This window comes from Coturnix japonica, chromosome 1, assembly GCF_054131305.1.
Source record: "Coturnix japonica strain WE chromosome 1, WE-NBRP24, whole genome shotgun sequence".
Lineage (NCBI taxonomy): Eukaryota > Metazoa > Chordata > Aves > Galliformes > Phasianidae > Coturnix > Coturnix japonica.
In genome coordinates, this window is record NC_140663.1 from 162,662,824 (window position 1) to 162,686,435 (window position 23,612).

General features: G+C 46.5%; 2 protein-coding genes across 3 annotated transcripts; one reads left to right on the top strand and one right to left on the bottom strand.

Moving 5' to 3' along the window:
• The first annotated feature begins 79 nt into the window (after positions 1 to 79).
• Positions 80 to 10,359, top strand: EEF1AKMT1 (EEF1A lysine methyltransferase 1). The gene is made up of 5 exons (XM_015852161.3): positions 80 to 131; positions 5,875 to 6,028; positions 6,766 to 6,848; positions 7,822 to 8,102; positions 9,553 to 10,359. Exons 2-5 carry the CDS (start codon positions 5,879 to 5,881, stop codon positions 9,678 to 9,680), a joined length of 642 nt encoding a protein of 213 aa, XP_015707647.2. The 5' UTR covers positions 80 to 131; positions 5,875 to 5,878; the 3' UTR covers positions 9,681 to 10,359.
• A 3,298-nt stretch (positions 10,360 to 13,657) lies between these two features.
• Positions 13,658 to 23,562, bottom strand: IL17D (interleukin 17D). 2 transcript variants are annotated; one of them, XM_015852163.3, is made up of 3 exons: positions 22,949 to 23,562; positions 22,556 to 22,845; positions 13,658 to 15,374 (listed from the first exon to the last, which is right to left on the bottom strand). In XM_015852163.3, the coding sequence occupies exons 1-3, from the start codon at positions 22,961 to 22,963 to the stop codon at positions 15,059 to 15,061; spliced, it is 621 nt and encodes a 206-aa protein (XP_015707649.2). In that variant the 5' UTR covers positions 22,964 to 23,562; the 3' UTR covers positions 13,658 to 15,058. The 2 variants fall into 2 exon arrangements, with proteins under 2 accessions (XP_015707649.2, XP_085392518.1); XM_085536392.1 differs by lacking the exon at positions 22,556 to 22,845 and having other exon boundaries at positions 22,949 to 23,233.
• Positions 23,563 to 23,612: the final 50 nt, after the last annotated feature.

Sequence of the window (23,612 nt, forward strand, 5' to 3'; positions counted from 1 at the left end):
GGTAAGGGGCGGGCAGAGGCAGCGCCAGGCACCGCCCTCACCCCGCGGAGCCCGGAAGGGGGCGCGCCTCCCTCGGCCCACACGGCGCTGCGGCGGGGCGGTCCCGGGAGCGCCGAGCGATCTGCCGGCCGGTGAGTGTGCGCGGGACCGAGTAGAGCGGCCGCCGTGGTGCCCGCCCGCCTCCTTCCTGCCCTGAGAGTTGGTGTGGAGCCAGCACTGAGCCGGCGTTCCTCCCGCGGCCCCGTGGGGCCTGTGCGGGCTGGGGGTGCTGCGAGGCTTTGGGGCCGCGTGGGGGCGGCTGCCCGCGTTGGGCACGTTAATGGGGGTGAGGGGGGGCGGGCGGTGCAGGACGTGGGTTGTACGTGTGGAGCGGCTCCCTGCGCCTCTCGCAGGCGGCAGTTGTGCCCGGCCGAGCTGTGCAGGCCGCCCGCCCCGCTGCAGCCTGAGGGTCTGAACATGGCTCTGCACGGTGTTTTGGTCACAACCCCAGGCAGCCCTACAGGCACGGGGAGGACTGGCTGGAAAACTGCAAGGTGGAAAGGGACCTTGGTGTGCTGATGGACAGTCAGCTGAATATGAGCCAGCAGTGTGCACAGGTGGCCAAGAAGGCCAGTAGCATCCTAGCTTGTATCAGGAATGGTGAGCAGGACTAGGGAAGTCATCCTGCCCCTGTACTCGGCATTGGTGAGGCCTCACCTCGAGTACTGTGTTCAGTTTTGGGCATCTCAGTACAGAAAGGACATGGAGGTACTGGAGCAGGTCCAGAGAAGGGCAACGAGGCTTGTGAAGGGCTTGGAGAATCAGCCCTATGAGGAGAGGTTGAGGAAGCTGGGGCTGTTTAGTCTGGGGAAGAGGAGGCTGAGGGCAGACCTTATTGATATTCCAGCATCTGAAAGGTGCTCACAGTGAGAGCGGGGCTGGTCTCTTCTCACTGATGACAAGTGACAGGATGAGGGGAAATGGCCTCAAGTTGCACAAGTTCAGGTTGGATATCAGGAAACACTTCTTTACAGAAAGGGTTGTTAAGCACTGGAATGGGCTGCCCAGGGAGGTGGTTGAGTCACCATCCCTGGATGTGTTTAAAAACCATTTGGATGTGGTGCTCAGGGACGTGATTTAGCAGAGTGTTGTTAGTTAGGGTACTATGGTCAGGCTGTGGTTGGACTTGATGATCTTTATGGTCTTTTCCAACCTGAGTGATTGTATGATTCAATGAAAAACATACCAGCCAGGAAATGTTGGAATTTTTAAGAGAAAGAGAGGAAATGCAGCAGAGAACATCTTGAAACCACAATATAGATGAGTGGTCACCTTTATCTGAAGTGCAGCGTACAGCTGCAGTTCCCCCATCACAGATGGGTGTGTGAGAATTGGTGACTGAGGGCAGTGAATACAGGGAGGCTCTGCTAAGGGACAGGAGCCAGGGGCTGCAGGGGGAGCAGTCAACGCACAGCTGTGGAGTGGTGGGATGGTCTGAGAGATGGAGGAGGGGGCACACATGAGATCCTTCCCATGCGAGAAGTGCCTGCACCTACTGGATCTGGTAGCCATGTTCACTGCAAGAAGAGCTGCCGTTTCATAACACGGAACTTACTGCTGTGGGCCATTGTAGATCACTTGATGTGTATATAAGGGATACTGGGAAACGGTCTTTTAGAGAACTGCACTCAGAATAAATCACTTCAGCCAGAAATGCCCTTCATGGGGAAAGTTTATAGACCAGGAGGAGGCAGAGTGAGTAAGTGTCACTGCTGCTTACTTGCTGCAGTCTCACTCTTTCCAAGACAGCTGCTTCTGGCTGTCTTCAAGATACTTCAAGAACTGCCAGCATCAACCCTTGTCTGAGCTAGTGAAGCTTCTCCTCTGAACCTCTTGCTGTGGATGTTAAAGTTCTCCAGGGATCCCAAAATGGAGCTGTTCTTGGCCTGTGGCTGTCCCACGTTCACATCTCCTTCTTGTCCCTCCTTCCTTCCTATGAAACACTAGGAAACCAGTTCCGTTTTGTATGCAGGTTTGTCAGGCCTTCTTTTCTGATGTCCCGCTCGCTGGGATCCCCCTCAGTGGCTGCTTGATGCTACCTGGCCCCAGAACCTTGCAGCTGGCTGACAGTGCATGGGGACGGCATCCCAGATGTGTGGGGAGTTTTGTTTCACGTTGGGAAGACCCTGTAAAACAGATGCACATGTGGCCTAGCACCTTTCAGTCTCTTCTGGCTGGACCATGAGGATTGTTGTGGTTAGGTTACTTTGGCTGCTGTACTTAACAAGCTTTGTGCTGTCAGTCACTCTTGTGAAATCTGGCATTCTTGCACATTTGGCAGTGCTCAGGTAACTTGTCAGATCCTTGAGCAATAGCTGAGCTTTCACTAAATTGCTTTTCAGATTTAAAGCTCTAAATGCTTCTTTTTAAAGTAGAGGTCGTTTCTGTGTCAGGGTACTTTCTGTTTGGAACAGGAGCGCTCAGAGAAGCTGCTGCTGTGTGTGCCTGCTTGGCTGTGTGCTGCTGGTGGAAACCTGCGCCTCGGATCCTTGCATTCAGCAGCTGGAGCATGAACAGAGCCCCGTGCTTTTCAGGTAGCGGGGCACGTGTCCAGCTTGGGAGAAACTTCTGTCCCCTGATGGAGACTTGTTCACCTCCAGCCAACTCTCCTGATGCTGTATTGCTGCCCAGATTTTCTTGGCACATATTTCATACCTCATCTATGACAGGCTCTGTGCCTTATATGCTAACACGGTTGGCTCGGGAAAAATACTGCTATGTTTTACGCAGTTGCATACTGGTCTTAGATCTATGCTAAGCTAGAATAGTCTTTGTTGAAGTTGCATGTGCATGTTTTATATTCTTGGTAAGAGGTTGCAGGGCTAACAGCATCCTTCCTCCCCACACAGAGGTTAACAACACCAGTTGCATTAATATTCCTTGGCCTTCCAGTAGTCCCTCTAGTTAAGGGACGTTCATTGCAATGAGTAGTGCTGTGGCTCTGGAAGGATCTGGCTGCATCTTCTGTAGTTATGGGGTAAGCAGTGATGCTGACACGCAGCCCCCATGTGCCTGACCTAACCGGGTGGGTGCAAGTTCCCAGGCTTCTGCTGTAGGACACAGGCACATCTGTGCACAGGAGCTGTGCTGTATCTCACAGTGCTGCTTTCCAGATGTCTGTATGTTCCTAACTATGGACGGACCAAATGTATTGGGGCACAGAAAGTCTATGAAAGCCCTTAGGAATTTTTGAGTGAGTTAATTTTTCCACAGTGTTCCTTCTGACTTTAGTTTGTCTCAGTTTCAGGGCTTGGCTGTGTAAAATTGGAGTTTTCATACATGAGAGCTGGAAACCAGCACTAAGTTGTGCACTACTGCCCTGTAGACGAGGCAGTGGAATCTTCTGTGCTGCTTTTTCATTGTGTTTTTTTTCTTTTAAAAGAGCTCTCACACAGACACGACTACATGAACAACTCAGCAGGAGCTCAGCTGTGCATGGACAGGGCTCTGCAGGCACCTTCCCCTGCCCTGCGAGCTGTAGTGTGTGTAGTGTAGGCTGTAGCGTGTGGTGTTGGTTCACTCCCTCTGCTCATGCAGTGGGTCGGGCTGCCCCTTTGGAGGCCGGCAGCATTCACATAACAGTAAATCACACTTGACACATTGCTAGCTTTAAACTTTGTATTCCTGTTGATGGGTTTCCTCTGCTTTGTCCCATCCTTCCTCAACTTTCAGGGCTGTTTTTGGACTCCAGAGCAGTGGTGTGTGGGAGGGCTGCGGAGGGTTTCAAGTAGTAGCACCTCCTGCTCACTTGAAGCCAAAGGAATTTACAAGTCTTGTTCTCATAAACTCACTGTAATAGTTTTATAATGTAGTTCATGTGCATAAAAATGTCTTCATACTGATGACTTAAGTCAGTCAATGTAGACAACGTATGTTAGTTCATCCAGGCTGGATGTGGCTCTGGGCAGCCTGGTCTGGTAGTTGGTGACCCTGCACATAGTGGGGGGTTGCAACCAGGTGATCATTGTGGTCCTTTTCAAGCCAGGCCATTCTATGACTCTGTGATTACTATGATTCAGAAAAGCATTTTGAGTTTTGGAAGTGTTCTGAATAGATGGACCTCGTGATACTTCTGCCATGTGTTCCGAGTTACCTTTCCTTGCAGCCTCACAGTTAATTGCTGCTCAATTCCTGAAGCTTTACTGTGCAAACCGAAAGGACGATCGCTAAAAGGGGCTGAAATAACGTGTGTAGAAAAAAGATGCCTCTGCTTGCATGCCCGCCCTTCCACCAAAACAAGGGATTGTGTGCCCCGGTGGCGCAGTGGTTAAAGACGCCGCCTTGCAACACTGGGGCCCGGAGTTCGAATCCCCCCCTGTGGCGCAAGTGGTAGAAGTGCCGCTCTGCTACACAGAGGCTCGAATTCCGGGGGCTGGACTCGATGATCTCTAAGGTCCCTTCCAACCCGCACGAAACTATGAAACTATGAAAGGGATCTTAGCTTCTGTTGGTGGGAATTTCATTTCATGTGCATAGATTTGGTCTTTGCAAAGGCCCGGATGGACTCATTGAGCGTAAAGTCAACATTTCAGCTTCTGACTTAAGAATTGCAGGTTTTCATCTCTTTTGGCTTCTTAGCATTGGAGCATAGACGTGTGCTTGCCTTAGGGATAACAAAACCAGATTTCTGTGTGTGTGACATGCTTAATTAAAGAGAAGGTATGAGATGAAAAGTAATTTGTAACACCTGTCCCAACAAAAGATGTTCTTGTACAGGGCCACGATGGGTGTTAGCAGTGTGCGGTGTCAAGAAGTAGGAACAGAATGGACCGTTGTGTTGTTACCAGGTGGCCTGGATCCAGCATTTCCCCCTGCACGGGGCAGGCAATGGGCTCCGTGTCGCAGCACCCTGCATTGCTGTGCCCTGTGCCGCCAGACCAGCACAGCAGTTGCTGTAGTGCGGTGTTGAGCTGGGGAGTATTTCAGCAAGCAGCAAGAAACTGAGTTGTAGGAGATGTCCTGAAAGCTCTGCACAGCACGGAGGAAAGAGCAAAGCAGGAAGGTTGTGTGCACTGCAGCCTTCACTGCAGCCAAGGGTGGAAGAAATGTTAAGCAGCTGTAGTTCAGGTGCAGCTTGTCACCCTCGCTCCACGAGGTGACGGTGCCCCTTCTGGGAAGGACAGAAGGCAGCAATGCTCGGCTCCGGCCCATGGTGAGCAGCGTGGTGGTGGCACCTGGCTAACAAACGTCCAGCAGTGGCTCTGCTTGGCTGCTTGTACCTCGTCCTTCTGACATGAGCTCTGTCTGTGTTCCTGGGCACACAAAGCATCCTCTTGAGCGTCTCTTCTGCTTCAGGTCTGTAGCACACAGAGGAGTCTTGTTGCAGTGAGGGAGGTGAAGCCGGGTGATCCTCTAACACTGCTTTATTCATTTGCAGTCAAAATTGTGACTTTACAGCATGGCAAGAAATGATTGGCAGCCATCGCCGTGTCTAGGAGGGAAGGGTAAATATGCCAAAGAATTTGCAAAATCCATTAAAGCTTTTGGGTTTTTTTCCACAAGCTGATATGAAAGTGGTGTCTGGATGCAGGCTACACAAGGTGTCGTGACAACATCCCTATAGAAGTACAAGCTACTTCTGTGCTGTGCAGAAAGGAAACAGCTCCTGTGTTCTCTCTGGAGACACGCTCTTTCCATTCTGCCTCTGCCTGGTTTAAAGCTGCCAAGCAGAGGGAGCACACTGTGCCCTGCAGGAGGTTTTCCCAGTTAGGTGTCAGACTGAGCCCGTGGTGTCAGGAATGTTGTTTGTTTTTGCCTCAGGCAAGCAGGCTGTTATTAAAAGCTTCCACCATTGAAAAGGGTTAATACATTTTTTTCCCTCTGGGCAATGTCTAGGAAAATGGATGATGATGATGACGACGTTCCCCAGCTTTCATCCCATACGTTGGCTGCCCTCCAGGAGTTCTATTTGGAACAGCAGCAGAGAGAGGGCATGAAGACCTCCCAAGGGTTTAATCAATATTCTGTTGGCTCAATAGAAGAAGACTGGGTAAGAAATAACCTGCAGCGAATGAGGCACGCTGGTTTCACCAAGCTTTCTGTTGTGGGTAGGTGATAAGAAGATGAACACTCGAGATGTTCCTAGAGCGGCCAGGCTGTTTGTGGATGTTAATGCTGTAGGGTTATTCACTTTAAAATTAAGTCAGGTAAATTACATGAAGAAAGGGAATAAAGTTCCCAACAGAATCATCTGTGCCCTCTGCAGACTGAGCTCCAGCCTTTGTTTGAGAGTGGTGAAGATTCTTCCCTGGGTTTCAGACAATAATGTGTAACAAGAAGGAATGTTCTGAGCTGACTTTTGTCTCTGAGTTTGTTTTTTTTTTACTCTTTCTGATCTCATTTAGTTCTTAAATCCTTTATTTCCTTCTATATTGGCATTTTCCAAGTTTTCTGTTTTTGTTTTTTTTTCCTTTTCCACTGAAGTAACTCAATTTAAGCATGTGTTTATTTTGCACTTCGGCATGCTGGGTTTGAACTAGCCCTGCCAATGATTGGTTCTCCTGCTACCATAGGTAAGTGCTTTAGCAAACACACAGTGTGAGCTGCCTGCTGTTTGTCCTTGGTTTTCAGAAGTAAAAAGCTTCTCCAGAAAATGACGCCTTTGTAGTTTGTGAGCCAAGACGTTGCAGTGGATTTGGGTTTTCTTCAGACAGGCTCTCAACCCAATAGCGCATAACACAGTCAGAAGATACAATGTCGCTTATAATTGTGCATTGTTTTTCTCAGCAACTGAGCCAGTTTTGGTACAGTGATGAGACGGCAGCATGCCTGGCTAATGAAGCGATTGTGGCAGGAGGAAAAGGTGGCAGGTAGGACTTGATAGCTACCTTGTAGGTTTAATGTGTCTTTTCTGTAATTGTTCCGTGAATCACAGAATCATAGAATCACAAGGTTGGAATGGACCTAGAAGATCATCCAGACCACCCTCCTCCCATCACCATTGCTACCACAAGCCACAAAACCAGATCTCACAGCTCCTCAGTCAGACACCTCTTGAGCACTGCCAGGGATGGCAACTCCAGCACCTCGCTGGGCAGCCATTCCAGTGCCTGACCACTCTCTGAGAGAAAGAGTGTTGCTTTTTTCTTTCCCATTTGTGCAGAGAGCATGCAGTGTAATTCATTACTTTTTGTACCTCATCTCTCTTTGATGGCGCTGTTGCAGAAATGCCTCGCCATTTCTTAATCAGTGGTTCCCAGTGAATTTGTTCTGAATTGCAGTGAGTGTTGCAAGCTCTGCCGTACAGAATCATAGAATCCATAGAGCTGGAAGGGACCCTTAAAGGCCATCTGATCCAACCCCCTGCCATGAGCAGGGACACCTACAGCTCCATCAGGTGCTCAGAGCCCCATCCAGCCTGACCTTGAGTGTCTACAGGGTTGGGGTATCCACCGCCTCTCTGGGTAACCTGTGCCAGTAACAGAAATTTACTATGGATCTTCTTTCCTTTCCCCCCCCCCCACCCCTGAGAAACACAACGAGCTCCAGAGCACATTAATGACTTCTTATTCTTTTTTCTATTTTCATACACTTCTGCAGAACAGATGGGAAAACTTTTCCCTCTTAGTTCTGCAAGGATTTTCATTTGAAAATTGGATTCTCTGGTATATTTCATTGCTGCTGTGAAATAAGCTTTTCACCCTAGTTATGTACATTACCCTGGGTGAATGTTTAAGATGTTTTCCCACAGCAGCCCTGAGAACTTACAGAATTGTCTTTGTTGTAATTATTTTTGTTGCCTTATGAAATCAGCCTTTTAATATTTTACATGTCTTTTTCCAGGATAGCCTGTGTCAGTGCGCCAAGTGTGTACCAGAAGCTGAGAGAACAGGGTGGCACAGATTTTTCCGTGTGTATCCTGGAGTATGACAGAAGGTTTTCTGTGTATGGAGAAGAATTTATCTTCTATGATTACAACGACCCTTTGAACTTACCTGAACATCTCCTGCCGCACAGTTTTGACATTGTAGTAGCAGATCCACCCTATCTGTCTGAGGAGTGTCTTCAAAAAACTGCACAGACCATCAAATACTTAACAAAAGGAAAGATTCTGCTTTGCACAGGTATCATTAATAGAAACATGTAGCTCACTGGTAAGCTGCTCTTCTTCTGTCTCAAAAGGCACAAGTGCTTGAGTGAGAAAAGTCCCAAATCAGTAATACTAGTTCATGTAATTCTAGGAAGAATATATGATCAGAAGAGGGTAAGCTTTATGCTTTAGTTCTGTGTTTGTTTCTCGTTGAAGATGTGTATTTCAATAGTTACAATCTGCCTTTTTCTTACTGCATTATGAGTTTTACGAAGTTACAGAAGAGCTGATAACATCACCCTGCAAAGTTCCAAAGTATTTGTTTCTTGTGAAAGAGGTGTTCTGTGAATTGTGATGCCTGAAATTCTGGCTGTGACAGGCAGAGGTGCGACCTACTGCTGAATGCTGGATCCTGAGCATGTCTGCAGCTGCTGAATGTAGCAAAACCTAAGGTGAACTGAATAGAAAGACAAGCAGGTAGCATGGCCTTTGCTTGGCAAAGTGAAGGTTTCAGCTACTTCTTCAAAAGAAGAATGAAAAAAAAGACAACTATTTTTCTTTTCCATATCACCTGCTCCTCACTGGTAAATACAACAATTGCAGCGTGAACAAGCACTGGAGAATTCCGCCATTGGTTCAAATAATTGTTTCTTAGGCATTGAAATGCAGCAGGAAGAGTTAAAAATTGGTGGTTACAGCAGTGAAACCAGAAGACTTACTGAGTGCATTTGCAGGGCCTTCTTCATGAAGATGCACTCGATAGCTTTAAGAAGCTACAAGCATCTGTCTTGGTTATGGTGGTTCTCAAAGCTGTAACCTTACAGTGAGACATCTGAAGGCATTCAAGAAACTTCTGCAAAACAAAAACCAAAGGACAAAAACCCTCTGTACGTACAATTCTGGGCAGTCAACCAAGTAGGCAAAATAGGGAAAAATGAAAATAACATGTGGACGTAGAAAGTCTCCTCCTTTGTTTAATTGTAAAAGACAGTCATGCATAAAAATAGCTCTGAGATTTTTTTTTTTCCCCCTAAAATGGACGAGTGGGCCCTTGGTTTACACCATTTGACAAATACTCCTCAAGAGAACGATTTCTCAGCTTGGCGCCATAAATATCACACTGTGGTTTACTTAAATCAAAAAGTATATGTAATCTGTTTGCATTTCCCATGCTCCTCACCATGAAATTTCTCTGCCACGTAGCAGTAAGACGGAGTTTACATTTCTCTTCTCTGTGAAAGGGGCACCCATCTCAGCCCTCTGCCTATTTTCAACAAACTCTGAGGATGTTCTTCCATTCTTTCATGCTTAAATAGCTCGAAACTTCTGTTGTTGAAGAGACAGTTAACAAAATGACAGTGCAGCTGCTTTAAGTCTGTCCCCTAAAGAAAATAAAGAGGCAGGCAATTGGGAGGAGCTGATAAAAAGTCCAAACATTCTGATATCGTTGATGTTTTCTCACCAACTACCATTTTTTGCTGCAGGTGCAATCATGGAGGAACAGGCAGCAAAGCATCTTGGTGTGAAGATGTGCAAGTTCATTCCAGAACACTCTCGAAATTTAGCTAATGAATTTCGGTGTTATGTGAACTACGCTTCTGGGCTGGACTGATCCTTGGGAGAAGATCTGTAACTTCCTCAGAAGATCCGTAACTTTCGCAATCAAGTTACTTTGTATTTTTTTCCCAGAGACTCCTCAATGTTCCCCTCCAAGCAGTACTTTCTGGGCTGGAATTAATCAACACAGAATGACAGTGTTTCTCTTTTAAACCTGTGACCATTTGCAAGTGTTACTTGCTTTACTTGTTAGGTAAGTGGGGACATAAACAGTGCAGGTTGTGCAAAATGGGAGCTTCTTTGTTCGAGTTCCATTCCAACCAGTAGTTTTTGCCATCAGAGAACTTTTCAGTGACCTCTCTGAAGTGATTTTAACTGGTTGTCCTCTAACACCATGTTGGTGTCTGCCTCACTGGCATCAGAACCATCAGCTATGTCAGAACTGATGACTTGGTAGCTGACAGTAGAGAAAACATGAATATTGGTCTCACCTTTGAAAGCTGTTCTGAACATGATGTGTCCAGATTCATTATCCAGCAGGCTGATATTTTTATACAGAATAACTAAAGAGAAAACACATCTCCTTCTGACTGGGTCTCTCCATTTGCTTTTTATAATAATCAAAGATTTGCCAACTAAGATAAGACCTGTATCTATAATTGCCTCCAGAGTGGCTTAAAAAAAAAATAATGGAGTGGTTGTTTTATCTTTAATAAAGGCTTTTCATAAACCCATACTTTGTAGAACATGAGATCTGTTTTGTCATCAGTTCCCACCATGTAAACTTGTGTATGTGTGTCGTGCTTGAAGAAAGTCGTGTTAAACATCTCTGTGCAGCAGAACAGTGCATTTATTTTGCAATACAAAATAAACGTGAGCAACAAAAACTGGTGAACTTTAAAAACAAACAAAGAAATACCCAACCAGACTTACGTATTCACTAGCCACGCTTATCTCTAAATATTGGTACAAACCCCATGTCTCCTTGAGAAAATCACAATAAGGATTCCCTCCATAGGCAGATCTTTACTTTCATTAAGGACCCTATAAGTAAGTCTGGTAAAATCAGTCTAGAATATGCAGTAATTAATAAAAATGCAGCACATCAGCCTAGTTGTCTAAATTAGAGCTTCAGGCTGTGTCCATGGCTTCTCCCTTTGAGTTGCTCCTATTGCTGGCTAGGAAATACTGCTTGTGTAGTGACCTGACTCACACATGTGCATTAAATCTTGAATCACTACGGAACTGATTAAATACAGCATCTGCATTTTCATTGATTTCAATATCAAGTTAAAGATAATTTACAGATACATCAAGTTTATGGTTCCAAGAACAGGCCTTTTTTTTTTCTTTTTTCTTTTGAATACTGATTTTTATCTTGGTCTTCTGTTCCACAGACAGAATTGTTGGGACTGTTGGATCTTAAAAGGCTGATGAGGTATAATGTCTGATAAACTCCTACTGTTTCTAACAGGCATATCAAATTTTATATTAAAGGGTTTGACTGTATTTCAAGCAATTTCTGTCAAAATAGATGATGCACTAAAAAAACCTTAGGACAGATGGGGTTGTTGATAACAGGACACTTTTTAGAGTCGGTTTTCTCTAACCTCTTGGCTACGCTGCTGATGTGTTTTTGGGTGAAAGCAGGTTCATGAATTCTGAGGCACTCAAAAGTTTTTATCAGCTATAAATGTACCAAACAAAATATAAGTACTTATCTTTGTATAGCGTATGAGATACTGGATTTGTGTAGAAGGCTGACAGAAAAGCTGCACCTACAAAATGAAGCACCTAAGAAAAAGGACTAGAAAATCTATTTTACAAAAGGGATGAGCTGCCAGAAATGATTATATTCTTCCCTCCTGCTCAACTAAATTACAATGTGCTGCTCAAATACAAGCCTTACATATGTTGCTGCTTTATAGTTAATGTCCTTCAGTTGTCTCCTTCCCTTTGCTAGATCTGTCTTGCTGGGCTCTCTACCACAACATGAAAAGGTAACTTTGCTAACTTCATCAGCGACGCATTTCTTTTTCTTAAAGGTACAACTTTGAGTTGTACCAAGAAACCCAGGTCACAAAATAACTGCTGCCCCTCACACGCTGGCCAGACGGCTTTGAAAAGAGGCACTGTGAAGATGCGTGAGTGCGAATGAGGGAACTTGTATATTTTTGTAGATGCAGTCCACAGAGCAGCCCATTATCCACTGACTTCCTTCTCCCAAGGCTGGTGAGGATGGGCAGCTGCCCAAGCGGAGATTGACTGGTGGCATTCACAGCGTCCATCAAGTGATAGGCTGGAAACTATTTTTCCTATATTTGTTTATGGGAAGTTGCTGTGTTTCTGAAGCCACAAAAGTCTGTAGTGAATTTGTACATCGTGCCAGTGCAGTAACTTACATAACAGCAAACATCTCTTCTCTGGAACAGGACTATATAAGAAAAAACAAACCAATTCAGTGTCAAGTAGTGCTTGGCTGGCTTTAATGCTGGTCTCCCGTGGATTACTGTCATGGTTTTGTGGGCTGCACATGAAGGGGCAGGTCCCACGGCTGCCTGCAGTGTATCACAAGACAGACGAAGCTTTCCCTAAACTCTCACTGGTGTGCTCATCTCAGCACCACGCAGCCAGCCAGGCTCCGTGCCTTCACCCCTCGGCCCATGAACAAGTGGGAAGCACCTGCTGATGCTTCTGCTCCACTCCTCATATTTTGCAGCTTCCCTGAAAGGAAGCACTGCAGAAACAAGTGGTAGCTCACAGCACTCAGCAGCAATACTTGCTGATCTCCCTCCTATAGTTATGGCTGCTCCCTAATCCCAGAGAAATTAACAGGCAGTTATATGTTCTGAGAGCATGTAATCGCCTTCTATCCCCTTCCTCTTACTGCTGGCAATCTTGTGCTTATTTGCAGCTGCAGGCCACTGCCTGGTTATGCAAACACCTTCTTGGAATGACAGGCCAGTAAACCAGCGCAAGCATCTCAGGATTTTCTCAGCCGTCCTGTATGATACCAATTTTCCAATGTGTCTTAAGTGATACTACAGAGGAGAAAATAATTCCTTTACCAAGGATATTGTTCCGTGTTTTGTGGCTCCTAATGCATTCCAGGGACAACCTCCGTGCAGGAGAAGATTTTCCTGGCACAACAAACATTTTCTCGAATCAGCCACAGCTGCCAGATAGTTTCAGCTTGGAATTGTTTGCATTTATTGGGCCTGGAGTTGGTCCAATGAGGCATTTCATGTCTGCCTTCTGTCAACAGTTCGTGAGCCTCGAAGCAACTCCAACGGACTTCCCTCCCCCTGTGCAAACGAAAGGCAAGGCTACAGCAGCTGTAAGCAGAGGGCTAAGAGCTGGAAAATGTCACACCACAGCTGAGGTCCAACTGATATAAATCCACACTGTGATGAAATCTTAAAGAAAAGGAAAAAAAAAATCCAAACAAATGCAAACTACATTTAATACTCGGTGAGTACTGTGGAGAGGGTCTATATATGGAAGGGTGTGATGAAGGTTAATGAATGTTTGCATAGCTCATAGTTTTTGATGTTAAGCATTGGGAAACTGTTGTTCGGTAACAAATTATTACCAAACAGTTGGTCACAGTGAAACATAAACACCACTTTAAACAGACACCTAACTGGATAGCTGGATCAGAAAGCAAATTGACTCAGCTGGAAAGTTGGTCATAGAAGAGAAGGAAGGTTAGAACAAGGGAAAGTGGAATAGCATGAGGCTGCCTGTGACCATAGGGACCTTTCTGCACTTGTTGCAGTATGAAGAGGGGGTCGCCAATACACATAATCTATTGATCCACTGAGGCTTTGCAGTTCTCTAATACTTTCCTTTCAGTCATCCAATTCCCGAAGCTTTATGTAAGCTAAAGCATCTGTTCTTCTGGATTGGCAAAACCCGTTGTGTTCCATTTACCTGGTGTCAGCCCGCGATTCCCACAAATTCCCAGCACATGCTTCAGTTACTTGAAGAAACCCAAACTGATGCCATAAAATTATGGCTGCAGGACAGATATAACAGCATGGGAGCTTTATTTCTCTTTGTGTCACACGAATAAACCCATAGATGCTGGTTATCACATCTGTCATAAACACGGATCTGTGTATCAGAAGGATATGGTCAGTCACACTGATTCTCTGGAGGGCAGTTTTTTCAAAAAGCTTTGTTTGTTTTGTTGTTGTTGTGGGCTGCTTTTATGGTCTTTTGAGATGAATAATTTGTTTAATATGTTATGGAGTCTGAAGGTCCAATTTCATCCTTCCTGAAGTGTGACTGGAGAAAAAAAAACACTATATAACAGTGAAGCCTTTAAGGAACTGCTGAAGTATCACCTAATGCAGTATTTATCTATGTAGGGCTGCTTCCATTTGAAACCTTCTGTCTCTGATTAGCATTTCCCTTTTCTCCAGGGATGAGAAGTTCTTCCACATTAAGAGGAAAGAAAAATGGCTCTATCAGCTTCAAGTATTTATATTCTCTGGAGAACAGGTAACCACCTTTAAACCGAGCAGAACTACTTGTATGAATTAGTTGTATTTAACCAGTTTGGATTTTCTGTGATTCATCTCAATGACATGAAAAACATTTTGGCCTTTCAACTTTGCAGAACAGTTTTATCTCAAGAAACTCTTAAGCAGTTTACAGTGAATGAGATCCAACACAGAATTCTTGGGATCCAAACCCTATTTATTCCAATGGATATTTTCTGTTCAATTAGCTGTAGTCCACACCAGGGAGTCCACACTGCACTTTTATAACGTTCTAGCATGGTTTTTTTTCTCTCAACACTTTTGTACCCTTGGCAATTTGGTGAGTTTAAAAATAGCAAACTCACAGAATGTTGTTTCATGAATGACTCCAGCCCAGTGAAGGTTCCCATGCTGTGCTGTATAAACAGCCAAAGATATAACAGCAAAGAATGCTGCCTTGGGTTGATATGCAGCATAAAGGAAGGCCCTCCCAGCCTGAAAAACCATACTTTGAAACGGTGTTTTGGCATCTGGACAATAGCTATGTGATCTTTATATGAAAGTATTTAAAAGTAGAGTATAAGAGATTCCTGAATAATATCTACGACCAGCGGTCTGCTATAGCAATAGCTAGCATTTCTTACTATTGCATCATCTTCTAAAATTTACTGTGAATAATATGGATAAAATGTTCCACTCTAAGGGAAGGGAAAAAAGCTATACTGGAATTTGCAAGAAATACTCACATGAGCTACAGAAGTTCTTAATATGAACTGTCATCGCTAACGATCTGATCAACTGGACAGAACTTTCTATCTTATAACTAAAATAAATGTAAGCAGAGAAACAGTGTAACCTGATGTGTTTCTCTGCTGTGCGCAGTTTGCTGAGGTGGTGAAATAATGATGTGAAGCCAACACCGTACAGACAACTCTTCCTATATTCTTCACTCCGATGACGGCTTGTTCTGGTTTACCAGCAACTTCATTTCTTGCTTGTCTATGCTGGAATTTACACTTTCGGTCTCCTTCTCTTGCTCAGGCACACAAGTGCAGCCCACTGGGATAGTGACGTAGTCTTCCGTGTACACATAGCGGCCTCCAGCACAGGAGGAGGTGCGGCGCAGGATGACGGTGGGCATGTACACCGGGGTGCTGCGGAACTGAAAACTCTCCTCGCCAAAGATCCCCATGAGGCAGCCCTTGCATAGGCAGTATGCTTCAGGAATGTATTTAGGGTATCTTGTGGGGTCATACGAAATTCTACAGGGAAGCAAGTAATAAAGATTCATTAGCATCTCTCTCCATATTCATCTGGAAAACATTATTATAGTTATTTGACTGTAAACATTCATATAATGTTCTGGGGGATTTGTTGCCAGGAAAAACAGCAGTAGTTGTTGCTGTCTGGATTCTTAGTTGAAAAACTGAAAGAAAGAGCACAAACGACTCATTGAACTGACCAAGTCCTACAGAGTCTGCTGAAGTATGAAGTGACCAGCTTCCCAGAATGTGATTCGGGGGTTTCAACAGAGTAAGTCAGTCTGGCACTTTGGACCGAGTGGGAAATTAGAGTATCAGAAAAGATGTGGACACTGCCAAACTTACCATCTGCCTTGAGTTCTTAATTTAATAGGAATTATTTTGTACAGTTCTTTTCACAATAGTTCTTGCTCCCTCGTACGCCTAAGGTGTTCAGGGTTATAAAGGTTCCTTCCTCTTAAACAGGACTCAGCATTTCTGCACCTTATTCACCTCTGTTGTCTCTACCTTTTCCTCTAACCACAGAGAATCATAGAATAATGAAGGCTGGAAAAGACATCCAAGACCATCCAGTCCAACCATCCACCTATCACCAGTTTTCCCACCAAACCATGTCCCTCAGTACAACATCTAAATGCTTCTTTAACACCTCCAGGGACAGTGACTCCACCACCCCCATGGGCAGCCTGTGCCACTGCCTGACCATTCTCTTGGAGCAGTATTTCCTAATGTCCAACCTGAATCTCCCCTGGCACTATGTGAGGCCATTCCCTCTAGTTCTAACTAGTTACGTGGGAGAAGAGGCCAACCCTTATCTCACCACAACCTCCTTTCAGGTAATTGTAGAGAGCAATAAGGTCACCCCTGAGCCGCCTCCAAGAAAAGGTGTGATAGTGTGGCGATGTGACGATGTATTTGCTGCTTAGTTCTCCACCCCCTCTTCCTGCTTATACTGGAATTGTTGGGAAGGGCTGTAACTTAGACTGGGAGTTTTTTAGTGAGGATGGCAAGGCACTGGCACAGGTTGCCCAGAGAGGTGGTGGATGCCCCATCCCTGGGTGGGGCTCTGAGCAATAATTGAGCTGTAGGTACTCCTGTTCATTGCAGGGGGTTTGGACCAGAAGACTTCTAAGGGTCCCTTCCAACTCACATGATTTTCTGATTTTAGGATCATTTATAAAAAAAAAAACAAAAAACCTTTTCACTTCTGTTTTTGCAGTGGCCACATATTCAGGATTCTTATCTTTTTAAGAAACTTGATTTCCTTGCAGAGAAATGTGGCCAGTTCTTGCATAGCCAGACATCTGTGATACTGCTGATAGGTTTTGCAAAGCTGCTCTGTCCCGTTTACACTTGCTTACTTTCCCCAGGAAATACCTTCAAGTTACAGGATCTCACACCAATGTGCAATGAAATGTCTGCTAGCCAGCAGAAAGGAAGACAGTGAAATACGGTTGGTTCTCCTGTGATGTATGCCTGTTTCAAACTCTAACATGAATAATTTCAGTGGCAAAACGTTAAACACACCATGTGTCAAGCCAGTGGTATTTCCTATGCTGTATTATCTCTAGCACCTGGTTTATGATGTTACTGGAAAGCACAAAATGCTTCTTGATGTACTAATAACACTAATAACACTAATAACACTAATCACAAGAGAACAGTGTCAGTGGAATCATGGTCTGCAACAAGCTCCCCCTTTCTGAATTCTCACGTGGCAAAAGACAGGCACAAGTGAGGTTTTCTGGCAGGATGGCGTAGTGTAGTTTTCTACTTTCTGTTGTAAAATCTCTTATATTCGTAAGTGTAGAGTAGGTACCACTGCTCCATGAGATGAGGACTGAGAGGAACCAGTTATATACCTGAAAATGAATCCAAAATGCAGATACAGTTTTGCATCCAGAGCAGAACTGGGGGGCTGAATGCTCTAAGTAATGGAATTAAAGGCTATACTAAAAGGTTCTGACATCTTTGGCTTTTGATAAAGTTAACCTAATTGTGCAAGTGCATTTTGTGACCTTCTCTTGTCTTTATGCATTGATCATCAATTTGTGCATGCAATGACCACAGCCTAAGCCGCAGCAGGCTGATGTATCTCCATTATTCCAATCACTATGAGTTCCATTTGTAAGACTTTTGGAACATGACAAGCAAGTTTGACAGTGTTCAACAACTGGACAAAACGTGTGCTCCAATTTCTCACTGACTTTTTCCTACATGTGGTAGAAAATGCACCAAATGGGCAGGCGCAATAGAATTTGCCCAGAGAAGCTGTGGATACCCCACAGGGTGTAGCTGTGGATGCACCCTGGAGGTGTTCAAGACCAGGTTGGATGGGATGCTGGCAATATGATGTAACGGCTGACTTAGAGGTTAGGAAACCTCTAGGCAGGTGGAATTAGATGATCTTTGAGGTCCCCTACAAACCAAGGGATTCTATAATTCCATGAATCAGCTGAAAGCAAAGGATCATCTAAGATCTGCAGCTTCCCACAGCAGTGCCCCCCTGCATCCTAGGGCCAGGTGCTGTACCAGAACTGCAAACTAAACACAGACCAAGCACATAGATGCAGGCTGCCCTTGGCACTGAGCTCAAGCTCTTGTATGCCAAGTGATCTCTCTCTGGCCAGTGGTTCCCATCTGCAAATGACCAACAGGGAGCTATGCAGGGCTGCTACGTTTCCATCTGCTGGAACAAGCAGAGGGTTTGTGCTGAACTGGAACTGCTAATGAAGTGCGACTAGTTCTAGGCTGCTTTTACTTACAGCCCTATGAGTGTCTTGAGAGCTCCCAGTGAATAACAAACTTCCTGCCGTTTATGCACTAAGCCTGGAAACTCAAGAGAGGCACTGCTGTCAGAAGCAAAACTCTTGCAAAGACTTTGTCTCTCTTGCCCTGTATTGCTACTTTCAGATGTAGTATTGGTTAATAATATTAGCACTTCATAGTCTTCAAGCTTCCAAATCCAGCGGTTAGATGCTGTGCTGGATTAGGCAGGCACAGCTAACTCTTCAGAAACCCACAGCTGGCATTGGGCAATTCAGTTCCACACGCACCATGCTTACTACCTGCATATAGAACACACTGAGCACAATGGGAACATAACAAATGAACACCTGACACAGAGATTTACATGTTCTGTCAAGGGAAAAAAACAGTTGTTAGCTCCTGATCTTCTAAGTCTTTCAGAGTGCAGTGGGACAATGATCCAAATGTCACACCCCCAGTACCATCCAGCTGTTGTATGAGTGTGTACTCAGAAAAGACAGCAGTTCTGTGTTCTTGGCCTCGGCTGCATCTTTGGGCCACGCACACTGTGCTGCACACAAATGCTAAATCCCAGAAAAAGTCTTGGATAAGTTCCTTGCAAATCACAAATTTTTATCTAAAGGAAAGACCCTCTCATGTATGACATTTCCAAAAGCACTGCAGCCAGTAACAGGCCAGCCTGTATTACATTTATTAACATTTTATGTAAGTGAGCACTAAACTAAGGATTGCAGAAACATAGAAACACAGAATCACAGGACCTCAAGAGACCACTGAGTCCAACCCCCCTGCTAAAGCAGCTACCCTATAACAGGTAGGCGTCCAGATGGGTCTTGAATCCTGCCCCTCTACTCTACTCTGGTGAGGCCCCACCTGTAGTACTGTGTCCAGATGTGGAGTCTTCAGTACAGGAGAGACATGTGCCTGTTGGAGTGTGTCCAGAGGAGGGCCACAAAAATAACCCAAGGAATGGAACAGCTCCTACAAGGACAGGCTGAGAGATCTGGGGCTGTTCAACCTGAGGAAGAGAAGGCTGCGAGGTGACCCAAGAGTGGCCTTTCAGTATCTAATGGGGAGCTAGAGGAAAGAAGGGACAGACTCTTCAGCAGGGTGACAGAACAAGGGGAAATGGCTTGAAGTTAAAAGAGGGGAGATTTAGGCTGGATATAAAGAAAATGTCTTTTACAGTGAGGGTGGTGAGGCACTGGAACACATTGCTCAGAGATGTGCTGGGTGCCCCATCCCTGGACAGTTTCAAGGTAAGGCTGGATCAGACCCTGGGCAACCTGACTGAGCTGTGCCTGTCCCTGTTCATTGCAGGGGAGCTGGACTGGATGACATTAAGAGGTCCCTTCCAACTCTAAGGATTCCGGGAGTTCATGAATACCTACCATAGAAGGAGACTCCACAACCTCTCTGGGTAGCCTGTCCCAGTGCTCTGTCACCCTCCCTGTAAAGAAGTTCTTCTGCATGTTAGTATGGAACTCCTCATGTTCAAGTTTTAAATGGAGACTTTCTTGAAAAGCAGAAAAAGCAAGGTAGGCAACATCTGAGAGAGGGACGAGGTGGTACTGGACTTCATCATCAGATAAACATAGACAATAACAACCAAACCTCAAGGAACTCACTTCAGAAAGGAAATGTAAGACAGAATCCTAAAAAGATGGTAAGGAATTTTGCCGATTCTTTCACCCTACTGCGTTTCAGAAAACAACCTCCCGTGGAAATCATCACCTCTATGTAGAAGATCTTTTTTATTTTGCTGGCAGTCACAAAGTGCTGAATGAAAAATAAACAAAGGTGAGCTTTGCTTTGGAGAATCTGCAGTTCTAATCTTGTCTCTCAATTCAGGAAGTGACTCTTTAGTAAAAAAAGGGGAAGACTCCAAGAGAGACACAGAAGACATGAAACTTGGAAATTCAGAAATAGGCAGGATTTCTTGGCTACACAGTTTTTACAAGTCTGCCTTTCAGTCCTAGACTTGAATGCTACAAATATCTATAGGGAAGGCACATGGATGTGGCCAGGCTCTTCTCAGTGATATGCAGAGACAGGACAAGGAATCATGGCCTAAAACTTGTACATAGCAAGTTCTGTACTAACATGCAGAAGAACTTCTTAATGGTTGAGGGTGATGGGGAACTGGAACAGGTTACACAGAGATGTGCAGCCTCCTTCTATTCAAGACCCATCTGGATGCCTACCTGTGCAACCTACTGTAAGGAAGCTGCTTTAGCAGGGCTGTATTGGACTCGATGGTCTCTGGAGGTCCCTTCTAATATGTGCAGTTCTCTGACTCCAAGCTTCATGCTCCCAGCTATGCACCAAACTCCTGTGGCCATTAGGCTGGAGTTTCAGTATCAGGCAAACAAACTCGTATTTTACCCCAACTTTTGCTGAAAAATCAGCCGCTGCCAACAGCAGGATGTTGGACCAGATGGTTCATGGTGCAGTCCACATGCAACTCCTGTATGTCCAGGTTGTAGCATGCCAAATATGACATAAGTCTTGTTAGTTGTGTAACCAGATTAAGGATCAAGTAATAGAAAGCAAGCTGTAAGCATGGAACAAAGATGAAAAGAGAATCCACACAAAGATCAGTACTTTTACCCAGTCAGAGCTAAGTCTTTCACACTGAACAGTGATAAACTCAGATTTATATATGGAACAAGATGACCGGTTACATGCTGATCTCTAAGTAACATATTTGATTCTCTCAAAAATGCTGATACGAAGAAATTCTTGATCTGAACTGGCATGTGAGCAGAAGAATTACAAGAAGCAGCATTCAACAGCTGGGAACAGGTGTCTGGGGAGACGTGCGGGGAAGGTAAGTGCAGCCAGGCTTGATATCCTCATTATTAATGACCTGGAATAGGGAGTATAAGCAGCACGTTAATGAAATCTGCAGATGGTCACAATGGGAACTGCTACAACCCCAGTGAAGATGGAGTAATAGCACAGTACTTCTCGGACATTAAAATGCGGGTTAAAAAGGAAAAAGATTTCTGCATCAAGCATAAATTGACAGTGCTGTATCTATCTCTTCACTAGCAGCTAGAAATGGGCAGGAATCCTGAAGCAAGTCTTAAACAGTGAAATTCATGTTTGAGGTGGGTGTGTCCCGTGGAGGCATAGAGGAAGCATCGGAACACAGAACACCAAGGCTGGAAAAGACCTCCAAGATCATCCAGGTCAAAAGCCCATCTCCCACCACTATAATTCCCCACTACATCATGTCCCTTAGTCCAAGATCTAAACAGAGGGGATCACTTTGCTCTTCTCAGGCAGCTCTGGGTGAGCGCACTTCTGGCCAGACACCAAACAACCCTGGCAGTTCCAAGGAACAACATCGGGAAACACCCATGACTGGAAGATGAGCAAAGGGGAGCAACTTGTGGGGAAAGACTGAAGGAATGAAACATATGTAGGCTGGTAAAGTTCTCTCACACAAGGAAGAGCTGCATGCAAATTTTCACATTACCCTTGCCATGGATAAGACATTGCCAAGACTGTGTCAGAGGAATTGCTTCCCCACTGACAAGGTGCACTGTGTCACAACGCGTTTAATGAGGGCCACACGTCCTTTTTGGAGATACACAACAGCTCTAAAGGTATTTGGGAGACTGCTGAGGGAGTTAACCAGGTGAGCAGCTGTCCTCTGAACACTGTGCAGCAGGGCTGGTCCTCCTGACACTTCTTGGATCTGGCTGCACAGCCTGTGAAACAGCAGGTTGTCATCAAAGCACATCACTCTTCATAATGGGCAGTTCTGTACCGTACACTTTCCACACACATCGTGCAATGTCTCACAGTACCAGCAATGAAGGAGAAATGGGCTCTGTTACAGGACAGCATCCTCTGTTAAGCACTAAGCACGCACAGAGCTCCAACTGAAAAGAAATACCCGCCCAGAGGGGCTGAGGATGGAACCCCCTGCTTTCTGAAGTGACTCCTTGTCTGACAGCAGAGCTATTTGGCACAAGCTACGCACAAATACCTGAGCTTGCAGTAGGTGTCCCTCACAGTCCGGTCCAAAAGCTCTCAGTCCGCTTACAGAAACGTATCACACAAATTGCTATTTCTAAAAGAACTTCGTTTACAAAAGGCTGTTGGGGCAGACCGACCGCTTTTCTCTCGGCAGGAGAGAATCGTGAAGGAGAAGCGGGCGACGGCCGCGCCACAGGACGGACGTTCCCGGCGATGGCTCCGAGTAGCCGTGCTGCAGTGTGCCGGACTTACGGCCCCACCTCACGGCTCCGGCTCCCACCGGCTTCTCCCCAGCGGCTCCTCCCGCCAGGAGCGGCTCACACCTGCCCGAACATCCCCCCGGCCGCCCCGTCCCTCAGCGCAGCCCTCGGCCCCGCCGCCTCCCGGCCCCACCCGGCGCTCCCCCGCCGCCCGTCGGTCACCTGTAGGCCCAGGGCGAGGCGCTGCGCAGGTTGACGGGCAGCCGGAACCTCTTGTCGCCGCCCGGCCGTGTCCCGGCGGGGCAGCTGGCGTTGTGCTGGCGGCCGGGCGGCTCGGGCTGCAGGGTGTGGTGGAAGGCGCCGAGCATGCCGGCCGCCAGCCGCCCGTACAGCTGCTCCAGCAGCTCCTCGGGCCGCTCTCCGCAGCTCCGGGGCCGGGCCGGGCGTTTGGGCGCTTTGGCGGCGTCCGAGCGGAGCGGGAGCAGCGCGGCGCACAGCAGCGCCGTCAGCACCTGCAACGGGGCAGCCGTCAGGGGTCCGCCGCCACACGCCCCCCGCGCCCCGCTACAGACCCGCTCCCGTCCTAAAGCCCCCCCGCCCGCCGCCCCTCCTCACCCTGCCTCGCTGCATGGCGGCGGCGATCGGGCCGCTCGAGGAAGGCGAGGGGAGCGAACCGCTGGCTGGATCCCGGCGGAGCAGCGGCTGGAAAAGCGCCCCGCGCCTCGCAGCATCTCTCCTGGGCTCGCGTGCCAGGAGGATCGCGGGCGCTCACGGAGGAGGCGAGTGCTCCGGCGGGGAGAGAGCCCGGCCCCGAGCTGAAGGAAATAAGGAGCGCGTGAACCAGAGAACCGACCGATGGGTTGGTGAAACACAGCTTGATTGTGAGGCGCGCTTGAATCGGTGCGGATCAAGCACGAAGGAGAACTGGCCTACCATTTCTGTAAAGAAGTTCTTCCTGATATCCAACCTAAACTTGCCCTGGCGCGACTTGAGGCCATTTCCCCTCATCTTGTCACTTGTCACCAGTGAGAAGAGACCTGCCCCACTCTCACTGTAAGCACCTTTCAGATACTGGAAGAGGGCGATAAGGTCTCCCCTCAGCCTCCTCTTCCACAGACTAAACAGCCCCAGCTTCCTCGGCCTCTCCTCGTAGGGCTGATTCTCAAAGCCCTTCACAAGCCTCATTGCCCTTCTCTGGACCTGCTCCAGTACCTCCATGTCCTTTCTGTGCTGAGGTGCCCAAAACTGAACACAGTACTCAAGGTGAGGCCTCACCAAT

Bases quoted from the DNA above. Each gene is read 5' to 3' on its own strand.
- IL17D (XM_015852163.3), bottom strand. The intron at 15,375-22,555 runs GTGACCGACGGG...GCTTCCCTGTAG, and splicing joins GCCTCGCCCTGGGCCTACAG to AATTTCGTATGACCCCACAA.
- EEF1AKMT1 (XM_015852161.3), top strand. From the start codon at position 5,879: ATGGATGATGATGATGACGACGTTCCCCAGCTTTCATCCCATACGTTG. The intron at 6,029-6,765 runs GTAAGAAATAAC...TGTTTTTCTCAG, and splicing joins GCTCAATAGAAGAAGACTGG to CAACTGAGCCAGTTTTGGTA. The intron at 6,849-7,821 runs GTAGGACTTGAT...GTCTTTTTCCAG, and splicing joins GCAGGAGGAAAAGGTGGCAG to GATAGCCTGTGTCAGTGCGC.